Raw genomic sequence first — 27,863 nt, forward strand, 5'->3', positions numbered from 1 at the left:
CTCCCTCTTTTATGGGGCACTATTGTAGTGTATGGACTAGCTCTTTAGTATGTATTTGTGGTGTATTTTGTCATATAGAAGATTATTCAGAGTTACAACAACATTCATATTGCTTTATACTGTATATAAATTCCAGCAGAATAATCAAAAATGAAATAAATTGACCTAAAGATGTCAATAGAAGTCAATGGACTACATGTTCAGAAAGAGGGGGTGTCACTAAGGCAAGAAATAACATGGGTTTAGTTCTTATTATTTCATACTAAATGGACAAATAAAATGCTAGATCTCACTCCTCCCAGTGTAGGCCCCCAAGGGACCCTGATGGGTGGAGGTGTACAGCATTTACTGTAAGGTGCTGCATCTGTGGCAGGTACATGAAACAGCTGTATGACAGGTGCAGAGGAGTCAGATCTGAATCCTGTATTATAGACTGATGATTTATAACCAACAATGTAAAAAAGTAGTAAATAGCATTTTGTAGTATATATTTTAAAAATATTTAAATATCTGAAAATAATTGGTAATATTTTTTTTGTTTTAAATAAAAATTTATTGTAGTTACATTTAAATGTCATATTCAGGAAACATATTAGTATGATAATAACAATAATATATAGTAAACAATAATGTAATAATAATAAACATGATAATATCAACATTTTATCTGCAACTCGTGTTCTTAACTTTTTAATAAAATGCAATAAAGATAAAAATTCTGAACTACTATAATGGAGCCATTGTTTCTCAATAAATGACAACTATTATCACGTTTGAAAAAGTTTAACAAATGTATTAACCTTCACAATTCTCAAACTACTCTGCTCCAGTATAGCAGGACTGTTCTAACCAATGTACATCATGTTTTCTTGCTACATGTCCAAATCCCAGCATGAGAACGACCTACCGTTGTGGAGCGAGTATACGACATCCATATTGCCTCCCTGAATATATGACATTACCGTTACTATTTTAAATTGGAGGTTCTGATAAATTCTATAAAATTGAGTGTATTATTCAGGTAATTTATATCACATGGTTCTATTCTGTTAGAATGAGTGAGATCATAATAAAAACTACCAAACATAAAGATTACTAACAGGTAAACTACATTCTTGTACACATCTTTGCAATCTATTTCATTTCTTTGTTATAGCTGTCACACTACAAAGCGTTCCCAAAAGAAGCCCCTAATTTTCTAATCTCATGCATGGAAGACTCTAAATGGCAACAGGTGTGAAAACCGCATCACAGGCTTTTGTGGTTGGCTCAAAGGCATTTTGACAATTTTTTTTTGAATAAGTGAAAAAAAAAATTGTAGGTAGACAACCAAAAGAACCTACCGTGTATGGCTGCATGGGGTCACTTATATACAGCATCTTAGTCTTCCTGGAATACAAATGCAGAGGGCAATTGTCCCAGCAGAGTAGTCATGGGGTCAGTAGGATGAAATGGAGACTAGGTAAGAAATGCAACATGTAGACAGTGCACAGGTATACGACACAGTGCATATGTCTTAGAGGATGCTGTGGTACATGGAAGCAGTTTGTTAGGTTTTTTTTTCTTTTTTTCCTCATCTCCCTTGGTTCTGTCAACTAGCTGCATCCAACAACAAACTTGAGTCCACCCCCTTTCCTCATGACTATTCATTAAACCACCAGGCAGGCCCAGGCTTGCCCAGTGTTGTATTGGACTATACCATGTCCTCAGAAGGGGTGAGAAAGACAGATCTACTTTTGTAATATTAAAAAAAGCAACATATTTGAATTCTGTAAAGCTGGATTCGGCACACCGATAGGTAACATGTCATATTAACCAAACTGCAAAGCAAACAAGACGACATTATGGATGAGATTAGAACAAGGTGTTACCAAGTGAATGTTCTGCAGTTAGTTACCAGTCTCCATCGTTAAGGTAACATCAGTAGGTCTCATCACCAAGCCAAGAATACGGGGACACAAAGTTTAACTTCATAACACACGAAGGCTGGTGGCTAATTCTCTGGGTTAACAAGTATTAATCTGTTGACATTTTGCATTTGCTGAGGCATTAACTGCTTTACTTGATACGGAAATGCCTCCCACCAATCATCAACATTTTCTTGTTCTATAGATTTTTTTTATTTTTAATTAACAATGAAACCTATCACATTCCAATATAATAGAAAGTGAGAAGATATATCTCCGCTCAGTTTGGACTATAAGGCGCACCATCAATAAATTCCTGCTAAAGCATCTAGGTTCATATATAAGGCGCACTGGATTATAAGGCACACCTGATTATAAGGACGAATGGCCAGCAGGTGGCAGACCTGTGCACAGTTCAAGACAGCTGTTGTCTGTAAGTGCAGTTCATATGTAAGGCGCACTGGACTATAGGGCGCACCTTTAATTTCTGAGAAAATAAAAGGATTTTTTGTGCGCCTTATAGTCCGAGAAATAGGGTAACTTGAAGGAAATCGACCATCAAAGCCAAGCATGATAATCCAGGAACACTTACTGATAGATCCAGGCACCGTGACTGTGGTAAGCGTTTTATATTTGTTATCCATGGCCTCCTTCCTTCTAAAATCAACTTTTAAAATTATGGTAACGGGCCTAAAAGGCAATGGGAGTGTTGCAGAAGCCCTCTGCGATGTGGCTTCATAAGCTGTTGTTACACTGCGGCAGCATGTCTCAATCTCACCCTCCCCCTGCACCTTCTGTAATCTGGCCAGCAGTGAGCTCACTGTGGGAGAGGAGAAGTGCATGTTCAGAATGTAACAGCTTGTGAATCTGCAGACCGGAGGAGCTCTGATGGCATGTCCATAGCCTTTCTGGCTAGTTGGAGTTGATTTTAGAAGGAAGGAGGCCATGGACAACAAATATAATAAGATTAGTCACAAGGCCTGGATCTATGCGCAATCAGCCCTGCGATGGAAAGCAGGCGTGCCTGTGATAGAATATCAGAGACACACCGTGTGCGATCAGCTCTGCATTCGAGCGCTGTTACTTTAGGCCTGATGAAGACGCCAAACCGGCATTGAAATGCGTTGCCCAGTTATGTGATTTCCAATAAATCATTTTTATGCTCAATAAACTGTTATTTGGCGCTTTTAATAACCGCATTTTTGCTTCCTAAATTCACTCACTTTGCATTTATGACATATTTTATAAAGCAATTCAAAGAGACTTTTCCTAGTAATCTGTGGTTCAACAGCAAATTTTCTTTGTTTTAAAAATATTAATCCAGAAACCCATGTAGATATGGATGTGTGAGGTCCACTGGACCGGACTTAGGGCTGTTTTAATCATATGAAAAACAGAGCAGCTTCTCCACATCCTCTTGCATGAGCTAAATCCTATCTTTACAGAATCAATGATGATGTCACTGGTGCTGAAAATGTGTATTTATTCTGCTCTGGCTCCGATTCATTTGTTTTCCAACATTCTTGAAACCCCTTTAATTCAGTGGGGAGAAGAAGTGGTGTCTAAAGGACGTGCCTGAGGGACAGCGTTTTCTTCTTGTTGCGTCCCGTTCACACCTGCTTCTGGGTTTCTATTACACTCTCTCCATTTAAGGAGTGTAGCGGAAACTAAAAAAGTGAAAGTCTTCCATTCACCTTCCATTTTCTATAGGCTTTGATGCACCTTCCAGTATGCATCTTTTATCAATAATGAAGAAAAATGGCTGCTGTAACACTTTTTCCGCTGCTATTAACATTTGTAATGCAACCTTCCAAATGCATGTGTGAACTTAGCCTAAGTAGCAGTTATATCCCTGTACCCAATCCCTAAACTATACTCTCTTAGCCCATAACAACAGATTGAACATCCTGGGAGCTACTCCACTGCAATGTCCTCAGCAGGTTCTGCAGCGGTTGGGCTGTGTTATATGATGTTCTGCAACAGCTTAGGTAAGTATTTTCTGCACTGGGCCCTTCAATATCTTACAACAGCCCTGAATGGACTTTGTGTATGTGTTGAAACCAGAGGAAATTTATGCCAAATATCTTAAAGTCATAAAATAAACCAGTCGTCTCAAAATAAAAACTAGCCAACAAGATGCAAATTTGCCATAAAATCAACAAAACCTTAAAAGGATAAAAATAAAAATAACAGTCTAGGAATTGGACATAAAGGCAAAAAGAATATGTTCCATTATCCATAAATTCATGCTTTTTTAATAGACCATTATAGGAATGTACAATGAAAATACTATTTACAAACGTGAAACATCCATAAGATTTGCAGCAATAGCAATTAGGATAAAGAAATGCTTGGATTGTCTTGGCTGCCTCCCTCAATCCCGCATACACATATCACATTATGAATGTCACAGCTCAGGGTGGGATAAAGCTGCCATCAAAGGCTTGGCTTGGCCTATAATTAGTCTAGTACAGTCCACCTGATCCTTCTGCATTACTATTGCTGGTAGTAACAACAAAGCCTTCAAGGAGTTAGGAAGCCAAGCGGCGAGAGGGGCTGCTCTAGTTACCTGCCGGAAGAGGTGTCAACACCCTCACAACAAGAGGCAAATGTACGCCAATTATGGAGTTATAATAAAAATTATAATAATGATTCCTATATTTATACAAGCAGTCCCCTACTTAAGAACACCCGACTTACAGACAACCCCTAGTTACAAACGGACCTCTGGATGTTAGTAAATTACTGTACTTTAGCTTTAGGTTACAATAAACAGCTATAACAGTGTCTGCAATTAAGCTCTATTGTTAATCCTGATTCTTACGACAATCCAACAAAATTTTGGCTAGGATGTACATAACCCCGGGACTGCCTCCGTAGCACCAACATATTCTGCAGAGCTACACAGACCTTGCCAAATCAGTCCCTGTCGTTTTTTGTTGTGCCAATATTACAGAATGGTTAATACAATGGCCGGGAATACAATTATAATATATACAGTTCCGACTTACATACAAATTCAACTTAAGAACAAACCTACAGAACCTTTCATGTACATAACCCGGGGACTGCCTGTATAGCGCCAACATATTCCGCAGCGCTACCCAGAGCTTGCCAAATCAGTCCCTGTCGTTTTTTTGTTGTGCCAATATTACAGAATGGTTATATAATGGAATATGTCATCTCTTGTTACATTATCTAATTGTCTTTCTTCATATTTCATATTGTATCTATACGATAAGGTAAATTAGGGAATTCGGAAAACCTGGACATATAAATTTTTTTTTCGGAACAGAGCATAAACAAAATTCTTAAAATTAAATGAGAAAGGCAAAAATGTAATGAACATGTTCACACTCAACTCTCAGCAAGTCTGTACGAAGCCACATCACAGAGCGGGTCTCGTTCCTCTAATATTAGGTATGGCTGTGGATGTGAGTGTGCCAGCTTTACATGTTGTGGCACAAAATATCTCAAGTGTTACTGTACAATTCAGGGCAAATCTCTGCCAACAGTGTTCATGCTTGGACAAAGTCCTGCCCTGCATATGATATTTACTTATCTAGCTCTAAAAGAATACTTCTCTCCAAATCAGAAAGCCCTGGATATAAAAGTCCTTCACTTTTCCTCCTCCTTCATCAAAGTTGCTATCTGTTTCATTAAAGCTAGTTAAAAAAATAAGAATTCAAACATCTCAATTCAATTTATAAAAATAGGGGAATAATGTTCCACTACGTGACCAGACCCAATTGCAGATAAGATTATCTCTTGGTGATGCAATAATGCTCATACTGGTATCCACCAAAACATTATATAACCTAATGCAAAAAAATAAATAATGAAGGAAAATTTCCCTAGGTGATCTTGTGATAACCAAGCAACTAGAGACACATAGTTGAAGTTTAGTCAGATGATTCAAAAGGTGAATGAGATAATGATATTTACAGGCATGTAGTACCTGGCAGCACCAGCTAGAGGGAGCCTGTGTCAAGTTCAGGTAGCAGACTGTATTACAAGGGGCACAAAACTCAAGCAGGAAATATGATGATAATATTACATATAACAAAAACATTGAGGTTTCACTAATATCATATTATCAAAGAAAACAATTATTTATAACACATATAATTCTTTACAGAGCACTTTCAATACTTTATATACCTTTACAATTAAAACCTCTACATAACAAAATTACCATTGCAAACACTTTACATTAAAGGAAATCTACCATCATAGGTCAGATGGAGGTACAGTGAGTGTGGTAATCATCTTATATTTGTTATCCATGGGCTCCTTCCTTCTAATAGTAACTTTTCAAATTATGCTAATCAGTCTGAGAAGCTACCAGCCCCTCTGTGAGCTGGCTTCAAGTGCAGTGAGAAGGAGGAAGGTTGAGAGTGTAGCCCCTTACAGTCATTAGAATAATTTGAAAAGTTAGAAGGGAGGAGGCCTTGGATAACAAATAAAAGAAGATTTCCACAATCACAGTGCCTGGATCTATGAGGAAGTGTCCCTGGTTTATCATGTTGGATTTTGATGGTAGATTTCCTTTTAGGCCAGTGACCCACCGATGAGTTTGGTCTGTGAAAAATCACTCATATCACTGGACTGTGTTCTTTCCTTAAAGGAAATCTACCATCAGGATTATGGAATACAAACCAAGTACACTTACATGCTGGTGTTTGTCCCCTTTGTCAGGATACGCTCTTCTTTTAGCTTTTAATGCCTTTGTTTTTACGAAAAAAGCCTTCAAAATGAGCCTGTGGGGCTCCACGCTCCATAGAAGTTAATAGAGCCCGGAGCCCCTCAGGTTCCTTTGCATAGCTTTTAAAGCATATTTTCTTACAAATAGAGGGCATAAGAAGTTAAAAGAAGAGCATATCCTAATATAGGGGGCACACGCCAGCATGTAAGTGTATTTGGTTTATAATCCACGATCCTGATGGTAGATTTCCTTTAAAGGAAATCTACCATCAGGAAACTACTATCTGAAGTAGTTCTCGATGCAGAGTCCCCATGCCTGCAGCAGCTGGATCCCGTTGTTTCCTTAATCTGGGATACAGCTGATACCGAAAAAAAAACTTTAATGAAAGATTATGCTGATTAATTTCAGAGGATAAACTAACTAATAAAAGTCACTAAAAGATGAGGAAATAGGCGGGTCTTAAATGGCTACTGGGGGCGTGAAGTAGCCTTTAGCCCTGGACCGCTCTGAAGCAATTACACCCCTACAAGCCTCTCAAATTAATTAACATAATATTCGATTTAGAATTTATTTCTGCAGCAGCTGCTTCCCAGAATTAGGGAAATACGGGATGCAGCTGCTGCAGGCATTGGGAATCTTCAGAAAGTATTTTCCTGATGGTAGATTTCTTTTAAATCTGTTTCCGGACAGTTTGAGCTCATATATTTGAGTGAGTCGTTTATGCAATTGTTACTTTTAACAATTTTCAGTGCTCTGTGTATGTGCACTTGTTTACACTTACCATGATGGATTCATTCATGTTCCTCATTTGATAAGCATCCATGTTGACTTCAGTCTGATTAGAGACCTCTGAGTTGTTTGAGTGACTTGACTGTGGCAGATCGAAATAATTGCTATCCGGTTCCCTGTCACAAAAAAAATAAAGAAAACATGACTTACCAATGGACATGTCATTGTGAGGTTTCTGGTTCCAATCCAGACAATTCTCACAAGGCTTAGGTATGAAACCACAAGCCCCAGAATATAATTACAGCAATACAAAGTAAAGACTATTAGCAATTTCATTTTTTTTTCTGCTACCTACAAAAAAATATTTTTCAGGCAGAATGTTCCCATTCTTCTCAGTCTAGTACACTGTGCAGGAGCACTTCCCCCTCTCACTGTGTGTAGTAGAGAGGGAGTAGGGAAGGTGTGCCCCTGCTCAGTGTAACAGCCTGTAAATCTGCAGCATGGAGGGACTCTGGTAACACCACCCAGGGCCTTCCTGACTCATTGGCATCATTTAAAGGTGAATTTTAGAAGGAAGAGGCCATGGATAACAAATATAAAAAGATGACCACATGATCATGGTGCCTGTATCAAGGAGCAAGTGTCCTCAGTTTATCATGTTTGATGTTGATGGTAGATTTCCTTTAATATTTTAAGTTAGTGAAAATGGCAAAATGACTTGGATTTTATATTATAGCAAGTACTTTACAGTATATCACACCACACCCACATGTACCTCAGATTAATGGTGCTACCTATCCACAGGAAGGCTGCAGTGAGCAACAACTAATACCGGGAACCATTAATTAAAGTTTCTGTGCCCCTGTGGCAAAATCTGGAACATTGTTTCCCATGGTGAGCTTTTTGTATTTTTCTGAGGCCCTGGGTGCTACTCCTACTGTTGCACTACCTGAAGTCCACTGTAACACCTAAACCCTCGACTTCCCTATATTACCCACAGACATATAAAAAGACAGAGTAACATGCCACGACTGTGACTTACAGGGTACTCCAGAGGTGCTCAAATGTCGTCCCTTCATCAGCAGGGGAAGAATTAGACATCTTCACCGAGGGGGAATCAGACAAAGGATATATCACTCTGTGAAAGACAGTTATATGTATTACAGAGTCCACCAGAGATTATATATTGTAGCAAATCCAACACAGAAACTCAGAATATATTGTTTTACTATAAATTGTTACAAAAACTAACTGCCAATTGATGGAGAAGATATATGGATAGCTAGATTGATATGAGATAGATTTCAGATAGCTTGATATGAGATAAATAGATATCACATAGATGATGATAGATAGATAGATAGATAGATAGATAGAATATATATAGATAGAAAACAAAAATAAGGCAGTACAATGCAAATCAGTAAGGAAAAGGTGCTATCCTTAAACCTCTTGACGAAGAATCCATGTATCCAATAATCGAAATCAAAGGCAGCGCTCCAAAACTGGGGCATGTACTAGCCTGGGCAGGCACTAGGAGCTTAGGCTAGTACACACTTAAGTAGCCTCTGCAATTAATTTACATATTACTAAATTAGAGTTTTTTAACTAGTTAGGTTAGGTTCCTGGATTATTAAATTACAGATTAGCACAGAGGCAGGCAGGAGGAATCTACTATAAGATCTACTTCTGATAGTAGATTCCTCATGGTAGGTTTCCTTTAATTACCACAGGACGACAGTAGGACATGCAGTAACTCTGTCCATTTCATATGCAAAAACTATTTGTTTAGCTGTGCAATAACTGCAACAGAGGTGGTTATATCCAAGGACAGCCGTCCTCCATTTCTAAGGGACCATATGACTACATTTTTGAAAAATTATCTTCACAAAGGAACATTTTTTTAATAGTATTCAAATAAAGTAATGTATGGTTATGGGAAATGAATTAAATTAAGTGTCCATTGCCCTTTAAACCTATAAATTCCCAGTACAAAAGTTAAATATAATCTTTTGACCACCTATTATTATAATATACACCTGCATATTGGTATAGCACAGGGCTGTGTATAGTATAGTATATCTACATCACTGTGGTCAAGATTTACTTTGCTTTTGTAGTCCTGTTGTATAAACCTATGTATTTTAGAAAAAAAAATAATGTTGTGCAAACTCTGACATACATGTGCACAAATACATACAAAGTAGTTGATATTATATGACAATATGATGCATAAAAAGCACAATAACACACTACTAAACCACTGTATTATTAAGGCTTTAAGATTACTAGTGAGTTTTCCTATTAAATGTATTCTTAACCATGGCAGCAAGGCATGCTGGGATATCTCACACGGCTCTACAGTGATTAGGAGAGTGTGAGTATAGCTCTGCAGGAGTCAATTACATTAAAGTGCTACCACTTCCTTCATGGGCGCTGTTCTCAGCTCAGGCAAAGATCGGCAAAGCCTCAAGAGGTTTTCAGCCTGTGGAAGACTGAATTAGAAGTTGCACTTCCCATCGTTAGGATGTGCCAAGACCAGCAAGCCCGGGCCTGTCCAACGCTGGCCATAATGTGTCACTTTATTGCTTTCATATCCTACACTTTAAGCAAATGTTAGTCTGCCAAGAGGGCTATGATTGGAAGATTTCACGACACTCATTGTGACAATGACTACAAGTCGCTGCCCTGCTGCTTGTCCTGGTAATACCTAGTCTGATGGCTGTACAAAGTACACATATAGTACGTAAATACGGGACTGGAGAAATCACGGGGCTGTGCATGAGCCAGCTGACTCTGTAGCAAAAGATAGAGCTGATCCCATGCCTCCCGTCATACCTCCGAACTGTTGTGCAAGAGAAAGAGGAACAAAAAGTCCCTCCCCCTCTTTTCTAAACTACGCCTCCTCTTGTAGCCCCTGCCCTCCAGCCTCTTCCTGTAGCCACCTGTCCTTCAGCATCCTCCTATCTTTTAGCCTCTTCCTGTAGCCTCCTGTCCTTTAGCATCCTCCTATATCTTTTAGCCTCTTCCTGTAGCCTCCTGTCCTTCAGCATCCTCCTATCTTTTAGCCTCTTCCTGTGGCCTCCTGTCCTCCAGCCGCCTCCTGTAGCCCCCTCTCCTCTAGCATCCTCTTGTCCTCCAGCCTCCTCATGAAGCCCTTTGTCTTCCAGTCCCCTCCTGCAGCCCCCTGTCCTTCAGCCTCCTCCTGTAGCCTTCACCCTCCTGTCCTCCAGCCTCCTCATGAAGCCCTTTGTCTTCCAGTCCCCTCCTGCAGCCCCCTGTCCTTCAGCCTCCTCCTGTAGCCTTCACCCTCCTGTCCTCCAGCCTCCTCATGAAGCCCTTTGTCTTCCAGTCCCCTCCTGCAGCCCCCTGTCCTTCAGCCTCCTCCTGTAGCCTTCACCCTCCTGTCTTCCAGCCTCCTCATGAAGCCCTTCGCTTCCAGCCTCCTTCTGCAGCCCCCTGTCCTTCAGCCTCCTCCTGTCATCCAGCCTCTGACCACTGACCAATTCCACTCATATTGGGAGAATATGCTCCTAGAGCTTCTGGTCCAAGGGGCACAGTTAGTAGGAACATGTCAAGAAGATTAACACCCACAAACCAGTCATGCAGAAAACAGTTCCCTTGCATCTCACATGAAAATCTGTCATTCTGCACTCCAACATTTAGTCGTTCAGATGCAGTTTTTGAAGCCAAAAGCATTTGTCGATCATAATGAGTGAGAACATATCATTGAAAGGTGGTACCAGGGCCGCATCTGCCATGAGGCGAGATGAAAATCTCGCCTCAGGCGGCAGAATGCGGGTCCTTGTAAAGGGCGGTGAAATTCGCCGCTCTAAAGTGGGCGATTCGGGCGTCCATTACGCCCGAATCGTCCACCAGCTAAATAAATTGCGCCTGTCTCTTTAAGACACAGGCGCGATTTATATGCGGAGCGACACAGCGCCTTTCCGGCAGCTGCGTCACTCCGTTCTAATCAGTGACACAGGCGTCATGACGTCATGCGCCTGTGTCACTGTGCGGAGCCGCGGCTCACAGGAGAGCCGCGTGAAGACCGGGGCCGCGCGCCGAGGGAGCAGCTGCCTGCAGGTGAGTGTGATTTTTTTTATTTTTCATGTACTGTCATTTATTTTATGTGGGGGAGTGGGGAGGTGTCGCTATCGTGGGAGGGGGGAGGGAATACTGTATACATTATATGTGGCCATAATTGATGTATACTGTGGGGGAGGGGTATACATTACATGGGGCCAGAATTGTTTTATACTGGGGGCGGGAGGGGGGTTGGTTACTGTATATATTGTATGGGTCCAGAATTATTTTATACTGGGGGGGGGGGGGGTTGGTTACTGTATATATTGTATTATGGGGCCAGAATTGTCTTATACTGGGGGGGGGGGGTTACTGTATATATTTTGTGGGGCCAGAATTGTTTTATACTGGGGGGATGCAGTATATATTATATGGGGCCAGATTCATTGAAACTGGGGCGGGGGGGGGGGGGGATTGTGTATATTATATGGGGCCAGATACATTTAAACTGGGGTGGGGGGGGGTGCTCTATATATTATATGGGGCCAGAATAATTTTATACTGGGGGGCTGTATATATTGTATGAGGCCAGATTATTCTTTTCCTGGGGGGTTATATATTTATATGGGTCCAGATTTCAGCTGGGGGTATACAGTATATTACTAAGCTGGGGAGCTGTATATGGGGTACAGTATATTACTAAGCTGGGGGGCTGTATATGGGGTACAGTATAATACTAAGCTGGGGAGCTGTATATGGGGTACAGTATATTACTAAGCTGGGGGGCTGTATATGGGATACAGTATATTACTAAGCTGGGGAGCTGTATATGGGATACAGTATATTACTAAGCTGGGGGGATGTATATGGGATACAGTATATTACTAAGCTGGAGGGCTGTATATGGGATACAGTATATTACTAAGATGGGGACTGTATATGGGGTACAGTATATTACTAAGCTGGGGGGCTGTATATGGGATACAGTATATTACTAAGCTGGGGGGCTGTATATGGGGTACAGTATATTACTAAGCTGGGGCTGTATATGGGATACAGTATATTACTAAGCTGGGGGGCTGTATATGGGATACAGTATATTACTAAGCTGGGGGGATGTATATGGGATACAGTATATTACTAAGCTGGGGGGCTGTATATGGGATACAGTATATTACTAAGCTGGGGGGCTGTATATTGGATACAGTATATTACTAAGCTGGGGGGCTGTATATGGGGTACAGTATATTACTAAGCTGGGGGGATGTATATGGGATACAGTATATTACTAAGCTGGGGGGCTGTATATGGGGTACAGTATATTACTAAGCTGGGGGCTGTATATGGGATACAGTATATTACTAAGCTGGGGGGATGTATATGGGATACAGTATATTACTAAGCTGGGGGGCTGTATATGGGATACAGTATATTACTAAGCTGGGGGGCTGTATATGGGGTACAGTATATTACTAAGCTGGGGGGATGTATATGGGATACAGTATATTACTAAGCTGGGGGGATGTATATGGGATACAGTATATTACTAAGCTGGGGGGATGTATATGGGATACAGTATATTACTAAGCTGGGGGGCTGTATATGGGATACAGTATATTACTAACCTGGGGGATGTATATGGGATACAGTATATTACTAAGCTGGAGGCTGTATATGGGATACAGTATATTACTAAGCTGGGGGGATGTATATGGGGTACAGTATATTACTAAGCTGGGGGGCTGTATATGGGATACAGTATATTACTAAGCTGGGGGGCTGTATATGGGATACAGTATATTACTAAGCTGGGGGGGCTGTATATGGGATACAGTATATTACTAAGCTGGGGGGGCTGTATATGGGATACAGTATATTACTAAGCTGGGGGGCTGTATATTAGGGGATGCTATATATTCACATTGGTCAGGGTTGCACTGTATGTAAAATCATGTAACATAATAACAGGTGGGATATATTAGTTATAGGATACAATAGATTACTTTGCATAATTTAAACTAAATGTTAGGGGTCTGTATTAATAAATTGGGGGTGTTGTATATTGATTGGTGCTGTGTATGCTATAATTCCAGTAGAATATATATAATAAAGGGATGTTTTATAAGTGGGGTAGCGTGCGATCAGTTGTGTTGTGAGGGGTATATATTATTTAGGAGCGCAGTGTTGTTATCCAGGAGACTTCATACTGTAAGTGACTGTGGTATTTTTAGGGACGCTGGGTGGGGATGCTGCACGGAGCTGAAGACATCTGGCCGTGAATTCAGCAGTGATACGTCATGGATTGGAGAACCAGGAATAAAGTCCTCCTGATGGAAGAAATTGTCATCTATAAGGTACTAGATGTCACTAATGCCTCTCAGGTCCTGTAGTCAGTCACACAGTGTCAGGGAGCTGTCTGTAGGGTTGTTACTTGTTAGTAAAGTTTTCCGCATTTACTTAACAGGGAGCGGGTGGGGGGGGGGGGGGGTGGACAGCATTTTAATATTCGCCTCAGGCAGCAAATATGCTAGAATCGGCCCTGGGTGGTACTCATCCTCTTTCTGGTTTGGACAGCAAAAACTGTCTGAAAAACTGAATGTGTAAACGCACCCTCAGAGCAGGACCTGTATATCACTGCCACCATCAGGCCACTATGAGAACTGCACCCAACAACTATTCCCAGCTCTGAAATCTGTTGCGCAGCAACAATACCCAGCATTTTCTGTTCATTAATGGAATAGACCCTTTAGATCACAATGATCAATTGCTATCAGGTACGAGCAGGTCTACAGCTGCATAACTTTCATACTCAAGATGCAACTAAGTGCAAGTTAACATATCTTGAAATGTTGAATAATGAAAACACAAATGATATCAGCTCACAATCTCTGATTAAACATTCAGCTTAATTTTACTACAGTGGGAAAAAACCAGACCAATGAGAACTTGTCTACATAGGGGTTTCTCTTTATCAGTCACTTACAGTTTGTATTACAGAGGGTAGTAATCATTATAGGCAAGTAGTAAGGACACATCTCCTGTGTATTATAGGATGTCATAAACATCTGATCTGTACATCCCAAAGGATGGAAGACCATCTGTGCATGCAGACTACATGCTTGTCTACATGTTCCACAGGGTACATAGAGTACAATATCTGGCACACGTTACTATCAGACGTTTGCTGCTTCTGGAATGTAATGTTCTTGACAGTGGAAGTTTAAAGTTCTAGAACTTATCTATAGGCCCCGGCTGCCCTGGATATTTTTCACTAGCTGTCAGTAAATCTGAGTGATACCTGCTGCCAACCATACAGATCAGCTGCAACTGGGAGATGTTATGGTTGTCTATGGGAAATTTCCTGATGAGATTTATTATCAGTATGTGTTATTTCTGCATTCTAGGCATTCTAGAAATGACAATCACTACAGGTCATGCAGTAGGCACTAATGCCATGGGAAAGTCAGTTCTCTACTAGACCCCTTCACCACATGTCTAATATGATACATGCTGTACTCAGAAGGTATCTACAGCGGGAATTCCTAGAAAAAACACAAATATACATTGTGCAATGTAATTGTTTTCACTGAAGCAAAGGATGGTTACAATTGCACACAAATTAAGGAATACAAATGGGTCTTGCTATATTAGAAGGGGGGACATGAGGGGTGTCATGTAGAACAATATAGTGACATACAGTGACAATATAAGATTATATAAGACAAGGTATACCAGAACAAAATACAGTGGTGTATTAACCTTTTTTGCAAATTTAAAATCTAGAATGACGTGTGGTGTGCCCATGTACTGAACCCCCTGTTCACTGAGGGTCCAGGCACTAAGTGGACTAAGTATGGAGTGTAGTAGAATAGTATTAGTATTCTATGAACGTGTAGCTAGCAGGGATTTGGTCTTAAAGGCACTCATACACAATATCACTATACAATGATATCAAATAACTTCGCATGTGTGTGCTGCGATTGTGGCGCACACGACTCTTGTGGTGCAGCTGCGTTGGCTTCCATGCCACACAATTTAGGGGGCGTGCCGCCGGATGGTCAGACTGATTTGGACTGAGTGCGGTATTTAACCTTTACATTGTGTTGCCTGCCCTATCTTTAAAAGCCACCACAAAAAAATGGTGAACTCTGTCGGACCTGAGCGGGGTAGCGACACATTCATGGTTTCAGGCGCACGACCTTATTGAATCGCCTCACGCTGCATTATAGACGGCAAATGCACTTTCAGTGAACTCCAGTGACCCTGTAAGTAAATGTGCCCCACAATGTCTAAAGCTGGATGATAAATCTGGCGCATTGTAAGTCACTGCAACAATATTGAATCCTCTGGCGCACAGGCTGTTTTCTGTCCAGCCACACCCCCTAGTTACCAAGGACACCCTCCTTTTTTGTACTAGTTGGAAAAATGCCCAAAAATGGTCTAAAGACCTTCAATTAATGTGGTGCACTGTATTTCAGGTACAAATTATCAATTTTCTGACGTAGACAGATTGATAGATATAGCCCATTGTGTTCTGCGCAACATTAATGCAATGTTAACTTAATGTTAAAGCAATGCAATTCAGAAAATCCACAGCTGTTGAATTGTGTTTCAAAATGCAATGTAAACGCAACGTGTGACCACACACTGATACAACTTAATTAAATCCAGTGTGTTCAATTGCCTTTAAAAGTTACTAATTAATAGAGTGCATTTGTATGTAATTTATTGTCACAATAACTACAGCTGTAAGAGGTTTGTTAAAGAATACTAGTGAACAAACAGCATCCCAAAAACCAAGAAACAAATCAGACAGCACAGGGGTAGAGCTCAGGCAACGTGTATTGTGCTCAGGAAAAGTACACAGTTAGGTTTTTATAAAAAGCCCAAGTTATGAACATCTAACATCAATTTGCTGGATTGGCCAATCCTGCAATATGTCTGAGTCAGGTAGCCAAGCCCGAACACGACCATCAAGTCCGCTCTTCTCTACTGACCACCCAGGGCCGTCGCCAGCACTGGGCATACCTAAGCAAGAGCCGGGGCCCAGAGCTGCTGGGGTGCCCACATAAGGCTGTACATAAGGAATCCATAGGGGTAAGAGTTGCTTATATAAAACAACCATAAGAACAGAAGACTGTTTTAGTTTCTGAATTTTTAATACCACCATGTTAGTTCACTGCAAAGGGGCCCACTGAGCCGCTGTCGTCCAGGGGCCTACTGAAACCTGGAGCCAACCCTGTGGCTCCCTAAACTGACATCCCAGAATAGGAGAAGCAGTTAAGAGGCCCAGGGTGGATATGGAGGATCTGCAGAGATCTATTTCTTATTCCATTCACAAATGATCTATATAGAGAAAGAAGAAGCCATATCTCGCAAGCTACAAAAAGTCCTAAATGCAGTTTTCAAAAAAGATTTATGGAAGAAGGTGCTCTGGTCAGATTAGAGCAAAATATTACTTTTTGCCAAACGCTATGTGTGGAAGGAAGCCAGCAATACACATCACAATGAACACACCACTGTGAAGTATGCTGGTGGCAGCATCATGCTGTGGGATGTTTTGCTTCAGCAGGGACTGGGAACTGGTTATAGTTGAAGATGGTGGAGCTAAATACAGGGCAATCCTAGAGGAAAACCTGTTAGCGGCTGCAGAAGACTGTTTTAATGATTCCTTGCCATTCACAAACATTCTCAGAGTAATATAAACTGAGCTAAAGCTATACTAAAAAGAAGAATGGGCACAAATTCCAGCTAACAATGTCCGTACATAGTACTGTCTCAGGAGGGGCTGAATACATATATACAACACACTCCACCAATAGTTAATGCTGTGTGTTGCTTTATCACATAACACATAAATAAAATACATTTAGGATTCTTGTAATGTTTCAAGATAAGGAAAAGTTAAAGGGATATAATTACTTTTGTAACCCACTGTGTGGATACATGTGAATACTTACACGGGTTCTACTTTGCACTATTATGAACGATTACTCAGTTCTGTACATCTACAGGATATGAAAGTGTCATAGACCACGTGCATCATTCTTTGCGAGAGGAGGCCAAATCTCTTAAGGACGTATTAACTACCAATTTTACCTTCAGCATAAAGGGACAAAGAACCAAAATTTTGTAATATATTTGATGCAAAACCAAATAAACTATTGACTGCTGTTATCAGCCATTTCAGGCTAAAGTGACTTCTGGCAGGAAGTCTATGATCACTACTGTACTTTATGTCTTATTTCTCTAGCAATACATCTGTATGACTCTTAATGTGTCTTACATGCACTTTTATAACTTCAGTGACATAGGGGAGAACATAAACCTTATGGTATAAAGCACAATACATCAATGACCTATGAACACATTCAGCTAAGCGGATACACTGGCAATAATATAACAGAACTGGAATTAAATCATACTTGTAATTATGTTCTTCTTAACCCCCCAGTGACACACATTCCATCTCACGGCCAAGGATTAACACTTTTCAGGTACTCTCTGTTGGCATTCGCCATCAACCACATTATTAACATGAATGACATGAACTGAAGTCATTTAAAGCATAACTGTAAAGTTATAGTGATTTTAACAGATTATTATAAGTGATTTCCCATTTAAAAACAAACAGAAGGATGCCTACTTTGTGCTTTGTACTTTTTTTCCTTTCCAAAGTTATGGCATTTTCTAAACTGAAAGTGTTTGACAAAAATCTTTCTCACCAGAGGTGATGTGGGCTGAGACTAATGTTTGCCAGTCTATGTCCTCAAGCTGAGGCCAGTTAGCTTGCCCACAGATCCCATTATGCCTTGTGTTCTCTCTCAAAGTAATTTAGCATTAAATCCATATAGTTCCCCACAAGTAAATCCACTGAACAATGCACACTGTACATACAGGATGCATATGGTGACTATCCTGGACGCTTCCAGCACATATAGGAGCAGGGAACATGTAATAAGTGGTAGAAATCATTAGTACATGAATTATATAGCCTCTGCTGAGTGAGCACTAAGGGTTAATAGCTTATCTGGACAGAGCTGATACTGCCCATGACCAGGTGGGGTAAGGGAGAGAAAGTTCTGTAGAATCAGAGGGAGATCTTGTACATCCCTGTTCTGTGCAGGAGACATCTGTATTCTTGTTCTGCTACATACACAGAGAAAGCTCTGTCACATGACCTCCTCCTCTGTGAGCAGCAGCTCCTCCCCTCCCATAAAACCGACTGAGAAACAAAGTATCAACAAAGTATGGATATACATGGAGAGGAAGCAGCCATTGCAGCACTGGGATAATCTGAGGGCTTTAGCAAATAACCTACTGCATATATAGGTGGCAAAGATAATAAGCTACATCCCAAGAGCTATTGATTTGTGGAAAAAAAAACTTTACAGTTACTATTTAATAAGAAAAAAATGTGGAAATGTGTTGTCATTGGCCTGCAGATGTACTAAATGTATACAATCTTTGATAAAGTTGGTGCATCTTTAAGTCTATTTAGAGATGTTTGTACACCCCCTAGTTACTGGAGTGACACTGAGAGAATGGTTGTGCTGGAGGATACATCCACACTTTTCAAAACTAGAATGAGTGGTGTAAAAATTTCAAATGTTCCAAATGCACTGTTTTCAGAATTCTGGAGTGTATAGTAATAATAATAATAATAATCTTTATTTATATAGCACCCTCAAATTTGCTTTACAAATCAAGTATGATTATACCCCCCCTCCCAAGACAAAATAGCTACATTGTAGGTGAATTATGTGCCAGTTACATCACTGGCTATTATGGACTCCACTAAGTAGATACTTTTTTACAGCATGCAGCAGGATGAAATAGTGTAGTCTAATGGACTATACCACCCTGTGTTTCCTGCTGTAAGCTGACGTATACTGACCCAGACAGAGGCCAAAAGAATACTCTTTGGACTTCTTTAGCACATGTGTTGGGCGCCTTCCTAGTATACACAGTGAAAGAATTAAAAAAAAACATATGTAAACCTAGCCTAAGACTGTAGACACACAGGACAAAGCCGCCGTGACTTCTGTTGAAACCATAGTGGATAGCAGGGCTGGATTATAGGGAAGAATAAATACCAATTATCCAGTTAGATTATAGAATATGAGGCCTGCTACGCACAAGCAATATATACCTATATACACACCTCATAAAAAACAAAGGAAATATCAACATGAGTTCAACCAAATAAATTTTATTAATAATACACAAAAAATGTACAATCACCATGACTTAAAACAGCCCATAAAAACTGTGCAAAAAAGTGCATCGCTAGTCCTGAATTAGTAGTATAACATGAGAGATGGCCAAAAAGGCCACTACAGACAGCAATATATATATATATATATCTATCCCATTCCAAGTTAATGCATAGTTAAATAAAGTATAGACAATATGGTCACAATCAACAGGAATAAAAGTGCTACGTGCTTAAATAAAACGTTGTATGATTTCATAAACAGTGCTGGCAATAATATCCAGGGGCTGGATATCACATCTTGAGATGTAGTGGCCCTTTAATTGGACATGGCCATATGACGTTATAGCATAAATAAATGTAATGCAATAAAACAGTACATGAAAAGATATATTCATTACAGTACTTTAATTTTAATTTCATCAATTGGCCTCTTGTAAAGTTTTGGTCATAGATGTAAACGTCTCACTTAAAAGACAATTCTGGCAACCATCTTGGAGGTAGCGGCCCTACCTCCAACACCACATATAAAATGGCGCCCGGTGGACAAAAGGCTTGAAGCATGTTAAAAATAGTGGAAGTCCCTGGATGCACTTTTGCCGAACATATGAGATCTTTATCTCATCACCGTGACACCCCAGTACATAAACATACCCACATCTCTCACTATGGTCCCCACCGGACGTGTCTCATAGGCAAAAAGGATTTTACAGGAGTTTTGGCTGAATTACGAGATCTGGAGAGCGAGATGGTCACGTGACCTCATTGATTACACAGAAGAGTCCTAGTTTAAGGTCGTTTTATAAAGTTCTCTCTTCCTGTTCTCACAGTGAAACAACAACAGGCTTCAGAAATGAATGATGACAATAGTAGAATAATGTGAATGTATCTGTGCACCCTGAAACCTCTTTGGGACAGCCAACCACTGTTGCATTGAAAAGGGGTCTTCAAAGGAGGTGGTCTTCTTAAAGGCAATAGCCTGTCTGTCAAATATATTGTAGAACTGAAAATAAGCACAACATTTCTGTTGTGGATAAAGCAGTGCTCCTCCTCAGGTGGCACGTGGCCCCCTAAGTATGCATATGGAGTAGTGACACCTTATGTGCCCCCATAAGGCTCCTGGTCACCCTATGCCAGTGATGGCAAACCTTTTGGAGACCGAGTGCCCAAACTACAACAAAGACCCGCTTATTTATTGCAAAGTGCCAACACAGAAATTTAATTTGTGATTTATACTCCCTTCTCTGTCACAGTTTTCATTGATACCAGCACCCTTAGGACGCCAATAAAGCAGAAAATAGTCCCAGGTAGAACTGTCACTTTAAAATACCTCTTTGCACAGCAAGTCCTGGGCTGTCTGGGACTGCAGGCAGATACCGGGAGTCATCTCTGGTGATGGCCTGAGTGCCCACAGAAAGGGCTCCGAGTGCCACCTCTGGCACCAGTGCCATAGGTTAGCCATCACTGCCCTATGCACTCCCTTCGATACCCATAAATAAAACAATTTAGGAATTCCATAATCCACAAGTAGTCAATTGGATGACACTTCAGTGTACAAACGTGTCTCAATTGACCCCAAGTTTGAATTGGGACAACGTATTTTGGACACAGCGGTGGCTGTAGGGACCATCAGTGAGAATATGCACAAGTTTCTGACTGTCACACATCCACGTACCCCCATCATATATACCCTCCCCAAGATTCATAAGAGTCTTGAACAACCCCCGGGGAGACCGATCGTGTCCGGCAGGGGATCCATCACATCAAACATTGCCATCTTTTTAGATCAAGCTTTGAGGGAATTATCCACCAGGGGACAATCACATATACGTGACACTACAGACTTCTTGTGCAAACTGAAACAGATACAACCATTTGACCCGAAAGGACTTACTCTCGTTTCTTTTGACGTAGTATCACTGTATACTTCTATCAACCACGAGATGGGACTTAAATGTGTGGAGAAACAATTACTGAGATCCAGTTTTAAGCAATCTGAGATCTTTTTCATTCTGGATCTATTAAGATTGATACTATTTAATAACTACTTTTTATTTGGCAGCGACTTTTATGTGCAACTTAGGGGCGTGGCTATGGGGGCCAATATGGCCCCCACATATGCAAATATAGTCATGACCACACTTGAGGAGGACTTCGTCTATGTGTCCCACCACTTCCAACATGTCATGGTGTGGTGGCGATACATAGACGATGTCTTCCTCTTGTGGTCTGGTGACTCAAAACAACTGACGGATTTTCATGAATATCTTAACACAGTGGACAGTGATATCAAATTCACCATGGTTCAATCACAAGAGAACCTACAATTCTTAGACGTACTCATTGAAAACACGCAACAAGGCCTCACTACAGATGTTTTTTACAAACCGACAGACAGAAACACCATTTTACGTTTTGACAGTAACCATCCACGTCCCATGGTTAACTCTCTCCCCCTTAGTCAACTCTACAGGGTTAAACGAATAGCCAGTGATGATGACAAACTTCAGAAAAACACTACACTGATGTTGTCTAAATTTAAACAGCGGGGCTACCCCAACAGGGTACTTCTTGACAACAAACACAGGTTGGAGAGGAAGAGTAGGAATGAACTACTATTGCCCACACAACCAGGAAACAAAGAAGACATGATCCCCTTTATTTCCACCTATTGTGACACCAGCACAAAAGTAGCATCCATAGTGAAAAAACATTGGAGGATACTACTGAGCGACCCCACAGGGGTGCCAGCACTACGCAACCCCCCGATACTCTCATATAGAAGAGCTAGGAACATCAGGGACCAAGTAGTAAAGACCGACACAGGCCCAACCAAGACATTTGTACAAAGAGGCATTCTAGGCCCCATACGCAAAGGGTGCTATCCATGTCGCACCTGCATCAATTGTCCCCACGTCATCAAAGGTGATACATTCACCCATAAAGAGACACGATATAAAATACATCATTATCTTGACTGCAACAGCGACTTCGTAGTATACTTGCTCAGTTGCCCATGTGACTTAAAGTACGTGGGGGAGACTACACTTGATTTCAAAACGCGATTCACGCAACACAGATACACCATTCGCAAAAAGAAGAGAGACTTACCAGTTAACCGACATTTCACCGAGGCAGGACACAAAGAGAGTGAACTGAAATGCATGATTATAGATCACATCCCTACACTTAGAAGAGGAGGCAACAGAGAAGCCATACTCAGGAGATGTGAACTTAGGTGGATACAGAGACTGGGGACCTTACAACCCCATGGTTTAAACGTTGAATATAATTTGAGTGGGCTTGTTTAATAATTATCATATGTTTTCTGGGGGTTGACTTAGCTGGTGGGCCTTCGGGGGATAGGTCGCCCTGTGGCACATTACATAGCCCTCCTGGTGTTTCTTGTGTAGGTCAAGTATAGTTTGGGGAAGATATCTCCGCCAGTAATGAATCAGACCCCTCAATCTGAATATGTATATTATTGTAAAATTACAACCTACTCTATCTATTTTTCCAGATACACTTGGAATACCTGACCCTCATCGGACGGATCGCAAACCCCCGCAAGTCTCGTGCCTTCCACTATTTCATCTTCACAACATTTGACAGCCGCATTACCGATGTGATTATATTACCAATATTTTGATGTCGTGAGTCACGAAAAGCCATTTATTTATTTATTATTTTTCTATTCGTAGATAAAGAAAATGATCAGTCGTGACCCTTAAGGAGAACGTCAGAGGTTTTTACCTCAGTCTGTGACCTTAGCTCCAGTAATACCAGGCAGGACGAAGGGATAGAACAACGGAGGTCCATATACCGCGTGAAATCCCAGCGATCCGAGCAGAGCGACAACGGTGGTGTTATCACTACTTGTTGTCACTCACAGGCACCTGGTTTTGGAGTGTCACAGCAATGTACGTAACCTGATATGGGATCTGACTGTGACTGTGTGTTTTTTTCCCTTAACCAAAATGGCGGCCGCCATAGTGATAGCAAGTGCGTATGCGCCAAGATCACGTGGACGGCGCCCGCCCATGTGACTATGACGACTTCCGGTGACGCGGCCCGAATACTACAGGACACTGACACTTCCGGCGCCCAGATCCAGCTGCTCATGAGTTTATGAATGGAAAGCCGAGACTGGGGGCGGTCCGATAGCTGATGGGAGGGTATCGTTTTATTTACCTGCACATACACCTGCATTGTTCACTAATCTAAAGATGTAATTTTATTGTATAAAATTAGCTACTGTATTTGGTGAATCACCTCTACCACTTGTAATAAGTACTTTTATGTTTTGCAAATTCTTGTAAGTAATTGTCACGGTCCGAATATGGACCAATGAGATGTAATGTTGGCCCTTATATGTTTGCGTACTGGCCATACACACTATGCTTGATAAAGGCTCTGCGTGAGCTGAAACGTTGCACATGGAATAAAGACACCCCATCGTTTTCATCACTATCCTGGAGTGCTGCCTGTTTTTGGAAATATATATTTAAGACGCTCTAGCCAGAGGGTCAAGGACTTTGCACCCAACTAGGTTGCTGTGCTGCTCTGAACTTTCCAACATTTATATATATATATATATATACCATTCCAAGTTAATGCATAGTTAAATAAAGTATAGACAATCTGGTCACAATCAACAGGAATAAAGGTGCTACGTGCTTAAATAAAATGAAATGATTTGTATGATTTCATAAACAGTGCTGGCAATAATATCCAGGGGCTGGATATCACAACTTGAGATGTAGTGGCCCTTTAATTGGACATGGCCATATGACGTTATAGCATAAATAAATGTAATGCTATAAAACAGTACATGAAAAGATATATTCATTACGGTACTTTAATTTTAGTTTCATCAATTGGCCTCTTGGAAAGTTTTGGTCATAGATGTAAACGTCTCACTTAAAAGACAATTCTGGCAACCATCTTGGAGGTAGCGGCCCTACCTCCAACACCACATATAAAATGGCGCCCGGTGGACAAAAGGCTTGAAGCATGATAAAAATAGTGGAAGTCCCTGGATGCACTTTTGCCGAACATATGAGATCTTTATCTCATCACCGTGACACCCCAGTACATAAACATACCCACATCTCTCACTATGGTCCCCACCGGACGTGTCTCATAGGCAAAAAGGATTTTACAGGAGTTTTGGCTGAATTACGAGATCTGGAGAGCGAGATGGTCACGTGACCTCATTCATTACACAGAAGAGTCCTAGTTTAAGGTCGTTTTATAAAGTTCTCTCTTCCTGTTCTCACAGTGAAACAACAACAGGCTTCAGAAATGAATGATGACAATAGTAGAATAATGTGAATGTATCTGTGCACCCTGAAACCTCTTTGGGACAGCCAACCACTGTTGCATTGAAAAGGGGTCTTCAAAGGAGGTGGCCTTCTTAAAGGCAATAGCCTGTCTGTCAAATATATTGTGGAACTGAAAATAAGCACAAAATTTCTGTTGTGGATAAAGCAGTGCTCCTCCTCAGGTGGCACGTGGCCACCTAAGTATGCATATGGAGTAGTGACACCTTATGTGCCCCCATAAGGCTCCTGGTCACCCTATGCACTCCCTTCGGTACCCATAAATAAAACAATTTAGGAATTCCATAATCCACAAGTAGTCTCATAAAAAAGGAATGACAATGTATCCCCACCACGTGGGAGTCTTAACAAGCATGAACTACCATCATCTAGAGTAACACAGTATCTTATCCAACCAATGTCTCTTGACTCTCCCCTAGAACGTGGGGGAAAGAGATTACAGCCATATTGAAATTAAACCACCTCAGCCAGAAACTTATTCTCTTCTCCTCATTGCAAACACATCCAACTGAGCCCAGCATGCATGTGTATTGATTGGGGAGAATAACTAAGGAAATATTAGTTTGGATGAACGTTATATATGGTTTATGACATATCTTATGATCACCCTACATAACCATAACCACCTAGACTTATAGATAACATATTTGAGATATTACCAATATTTAAGCACTGCTAGACTTGTAGGTACATTTATTAGCTATGCTGTCGGAGGTCAAGGCCTGTTATGAATTATGCTATCATTTTCATTTCATTTGTAACCTCATTTATGACTGGGAGACGCCTCACATGTGATCCATGTATTCTCCTGCCTGTGGGACTACAATTCTGGGATGGTATTCAAACAATATGTTAAAAAAAAATCCTTTAAATGAAATGCTATAGACAAAAAGTGCATTGCTTTAGTACGGTAATAGTGCGGGAAGCTACACATACAATATAAAGATCTGATGAGGAGTTCTGCTTCTTTGTTGGAGATGAATGTTCCACTGTTCCAGTGAGATTTTACTTATTGTACTGCAATTCCAGTATTAATGCTTTATTTACCTACGTGACAAACTGAGAAGAGTTTGGTGGATTTTCTTTCCAGAGCATGTGTCGTACATTACACGTGCAAGTGAATATGTAATATGCAGTTACAGGATGGCTATAGAAATGTAAAAATGGAGCAGAGCTGACTTTGACACGTGGTAGCTCGGAGCATTGTATCAAGAAATGTGGCTTTCCAGAAGGTTGCATTTTAAGCAGCTGGTAATGCAATTGATACATCTCTATAAATACAAACGATAGATAGACAGATAAATAGATAGAGGATCTATATTGCACAGTAATATCTTTCCAATTGACAAATGACTTAGCATCTAGGCTTTCACGTGGCAGACCTTACTGACTGTTCCTGAAGAATCCATATTGTTCCAGGACGTAGAACAGTCCACACTTACCCCCTTTCCATTTGATTTCACAGCAGATTGTCTCTCTGAGGTTGGAAATACCCCACTCAATGGCACAGTTTATTTTTAGGGCGCCAGTAACTCTCCATTTATACCGGAGAGTGGGTGGTACTGTGACAGACCACGTGACCCTATTTGTCATCAAAATGCTGAAAGTTTTAAGGAGGTTTTGAAACTAGTACTTCTCTCAGTGTTAAAGTGACAGATTTCACTTCATTTTGTTATGAGTTTAGCTTCAGTCTTGGATGATGAAGGTTATATATAGGAAGGATCGGTATTCATTCATGGTAGACAGACACACAAATCAGTGTTCTGGGCTCATATGATGTGGGCTGTTTTCATTTCTGTTCTTTATCAGCATATTGTAAAGTTAAATGCAATTATAAGTTAAAGACTTATCTGTCACTTTGTATTACTCCAATACTCCACTTATGATGTTAAAAATATTACCAGAAAGCATCTTGCACATTGAAAGGCATATTTTCATACTTGGAATAACTGGATTCATGAAGAATTTGTGTGTGGAGCATCAAATTTTCTGACTGGCTTCCTAGCTCTTACACTCCAATGAAACCTTTGAATCATAGATAGTGCACGTGTAATATTTTGGATGCTGTGGTATCAGCATGGAAATAAAGCTAAGACACTGCCCTCCAGTTGAATGAGTACTCAGAATAAAGAGATACCTGCCCTGTTCATGTCTTAGGCTTCATTCACATTTGTAGGAGCAGATCCATTGATGTGCATGGAATCATTCTAAATACGGGATAAAATAACACAACATCCCACACTATTTTGCTTGTCACTTTTGGCAGAATAGGTGATGGAGGCTTCTAACTGAGTTGTCTACAATGCTTCGGTTGGCTAGATGTGGTTAATATTGGTTGATTGCTAGGCATTAGATATTCTGGACTAAGTAATAAATATTCAAGGAAATATGTAAATACATTTTCCAGGGTGGTATAAATTTTCTTCCAAGCTACCCTGTAAGGCACCCCGCATAACTTTCAGGATGCCCAATGACATTAGGAAGGAAACTGGTATTTTTATTCAAAAAAGAACAGATATTGAACTGTGGACAGCACTGTCTTTGCATCTTGTCAGCACAGTGTAGGGAACTAGGCTAGTTGGCTAGGTGAGAGGCTGTAGATGTGCGGCAGGTAAGAACCTAAATTCCTTAAGGACATTTTTGACATTAAAGTCATGTGTAGACACTTTAGACAGTTGTCAGTTTCTGGGTAGATGATTTTGGAAAAATACACAGATCCATCAAGTCCAACCTATCATTCATACCTTTGATCCAGAGGAATGCATAGGTAAATGCCAATTGGCCCAAATTATTTTTGTTCTCAAGAATCCAAAGCATCCAGGCCCCTCCTGAACATGACTTAAAAATCAGCCATTGCAACAATCGGTGGCTATGGTGATGGTAAAATTGCCTCTCCTAAATTTGTTCCAAAAAGGAAGTAGTAAGCCAATGTTAATCAT

The 27,863-nt window shown here is 40.6% G+C and overlaps 1 protein-coding gene across 5 annotated transcripts in view; it reads right to left on the minus strand.

The window, feature by feature from the left end:
* Positions 1-27,863, minus strand: part of TP73 (tumor protein p73) — a 103,187-nt gene that overhangs the window by 47,420 nt on the left and 27,904 nt on the right. For 4 of the 5 annotated variants that reach the window (XM_072156303.1, XM_072156304.1, XM_072156308.1 and 1 more), the window contains exons 2-3: positions 8,384-8,479; positions 7,394-7,517 (exon numbers count right to left, since the gene is read on the minus strand). In XM_072156303.1, the coding sequence (XP_072012404.1) occupies positions 7,394-7,517; positions 8,384-8,479 (220 nt within the window). Of the gene's footprint in view, positions 1-1,343; positions 1,579-7,393; positions 7,518-8,383; positions 8,480-27,863 lie in introns of those variants that run through there. The other variant, XM_072156306.1, reaches the window with a different exon arrangement.

The sequence above is a fragment of the Engystomops pustulosus genome, chromosome 6 (assembly GCF_040894005.1).
Source record: "Engystomops pustulosus chromosome 6, aEngPut4.maternal, whole genome shotgun sequence".
NCBI lineage: Eukaryota > Metazoa > Chordata > Amphibia > Anura > Leptodactylidae > Engystomops > Engystomops pustulosus.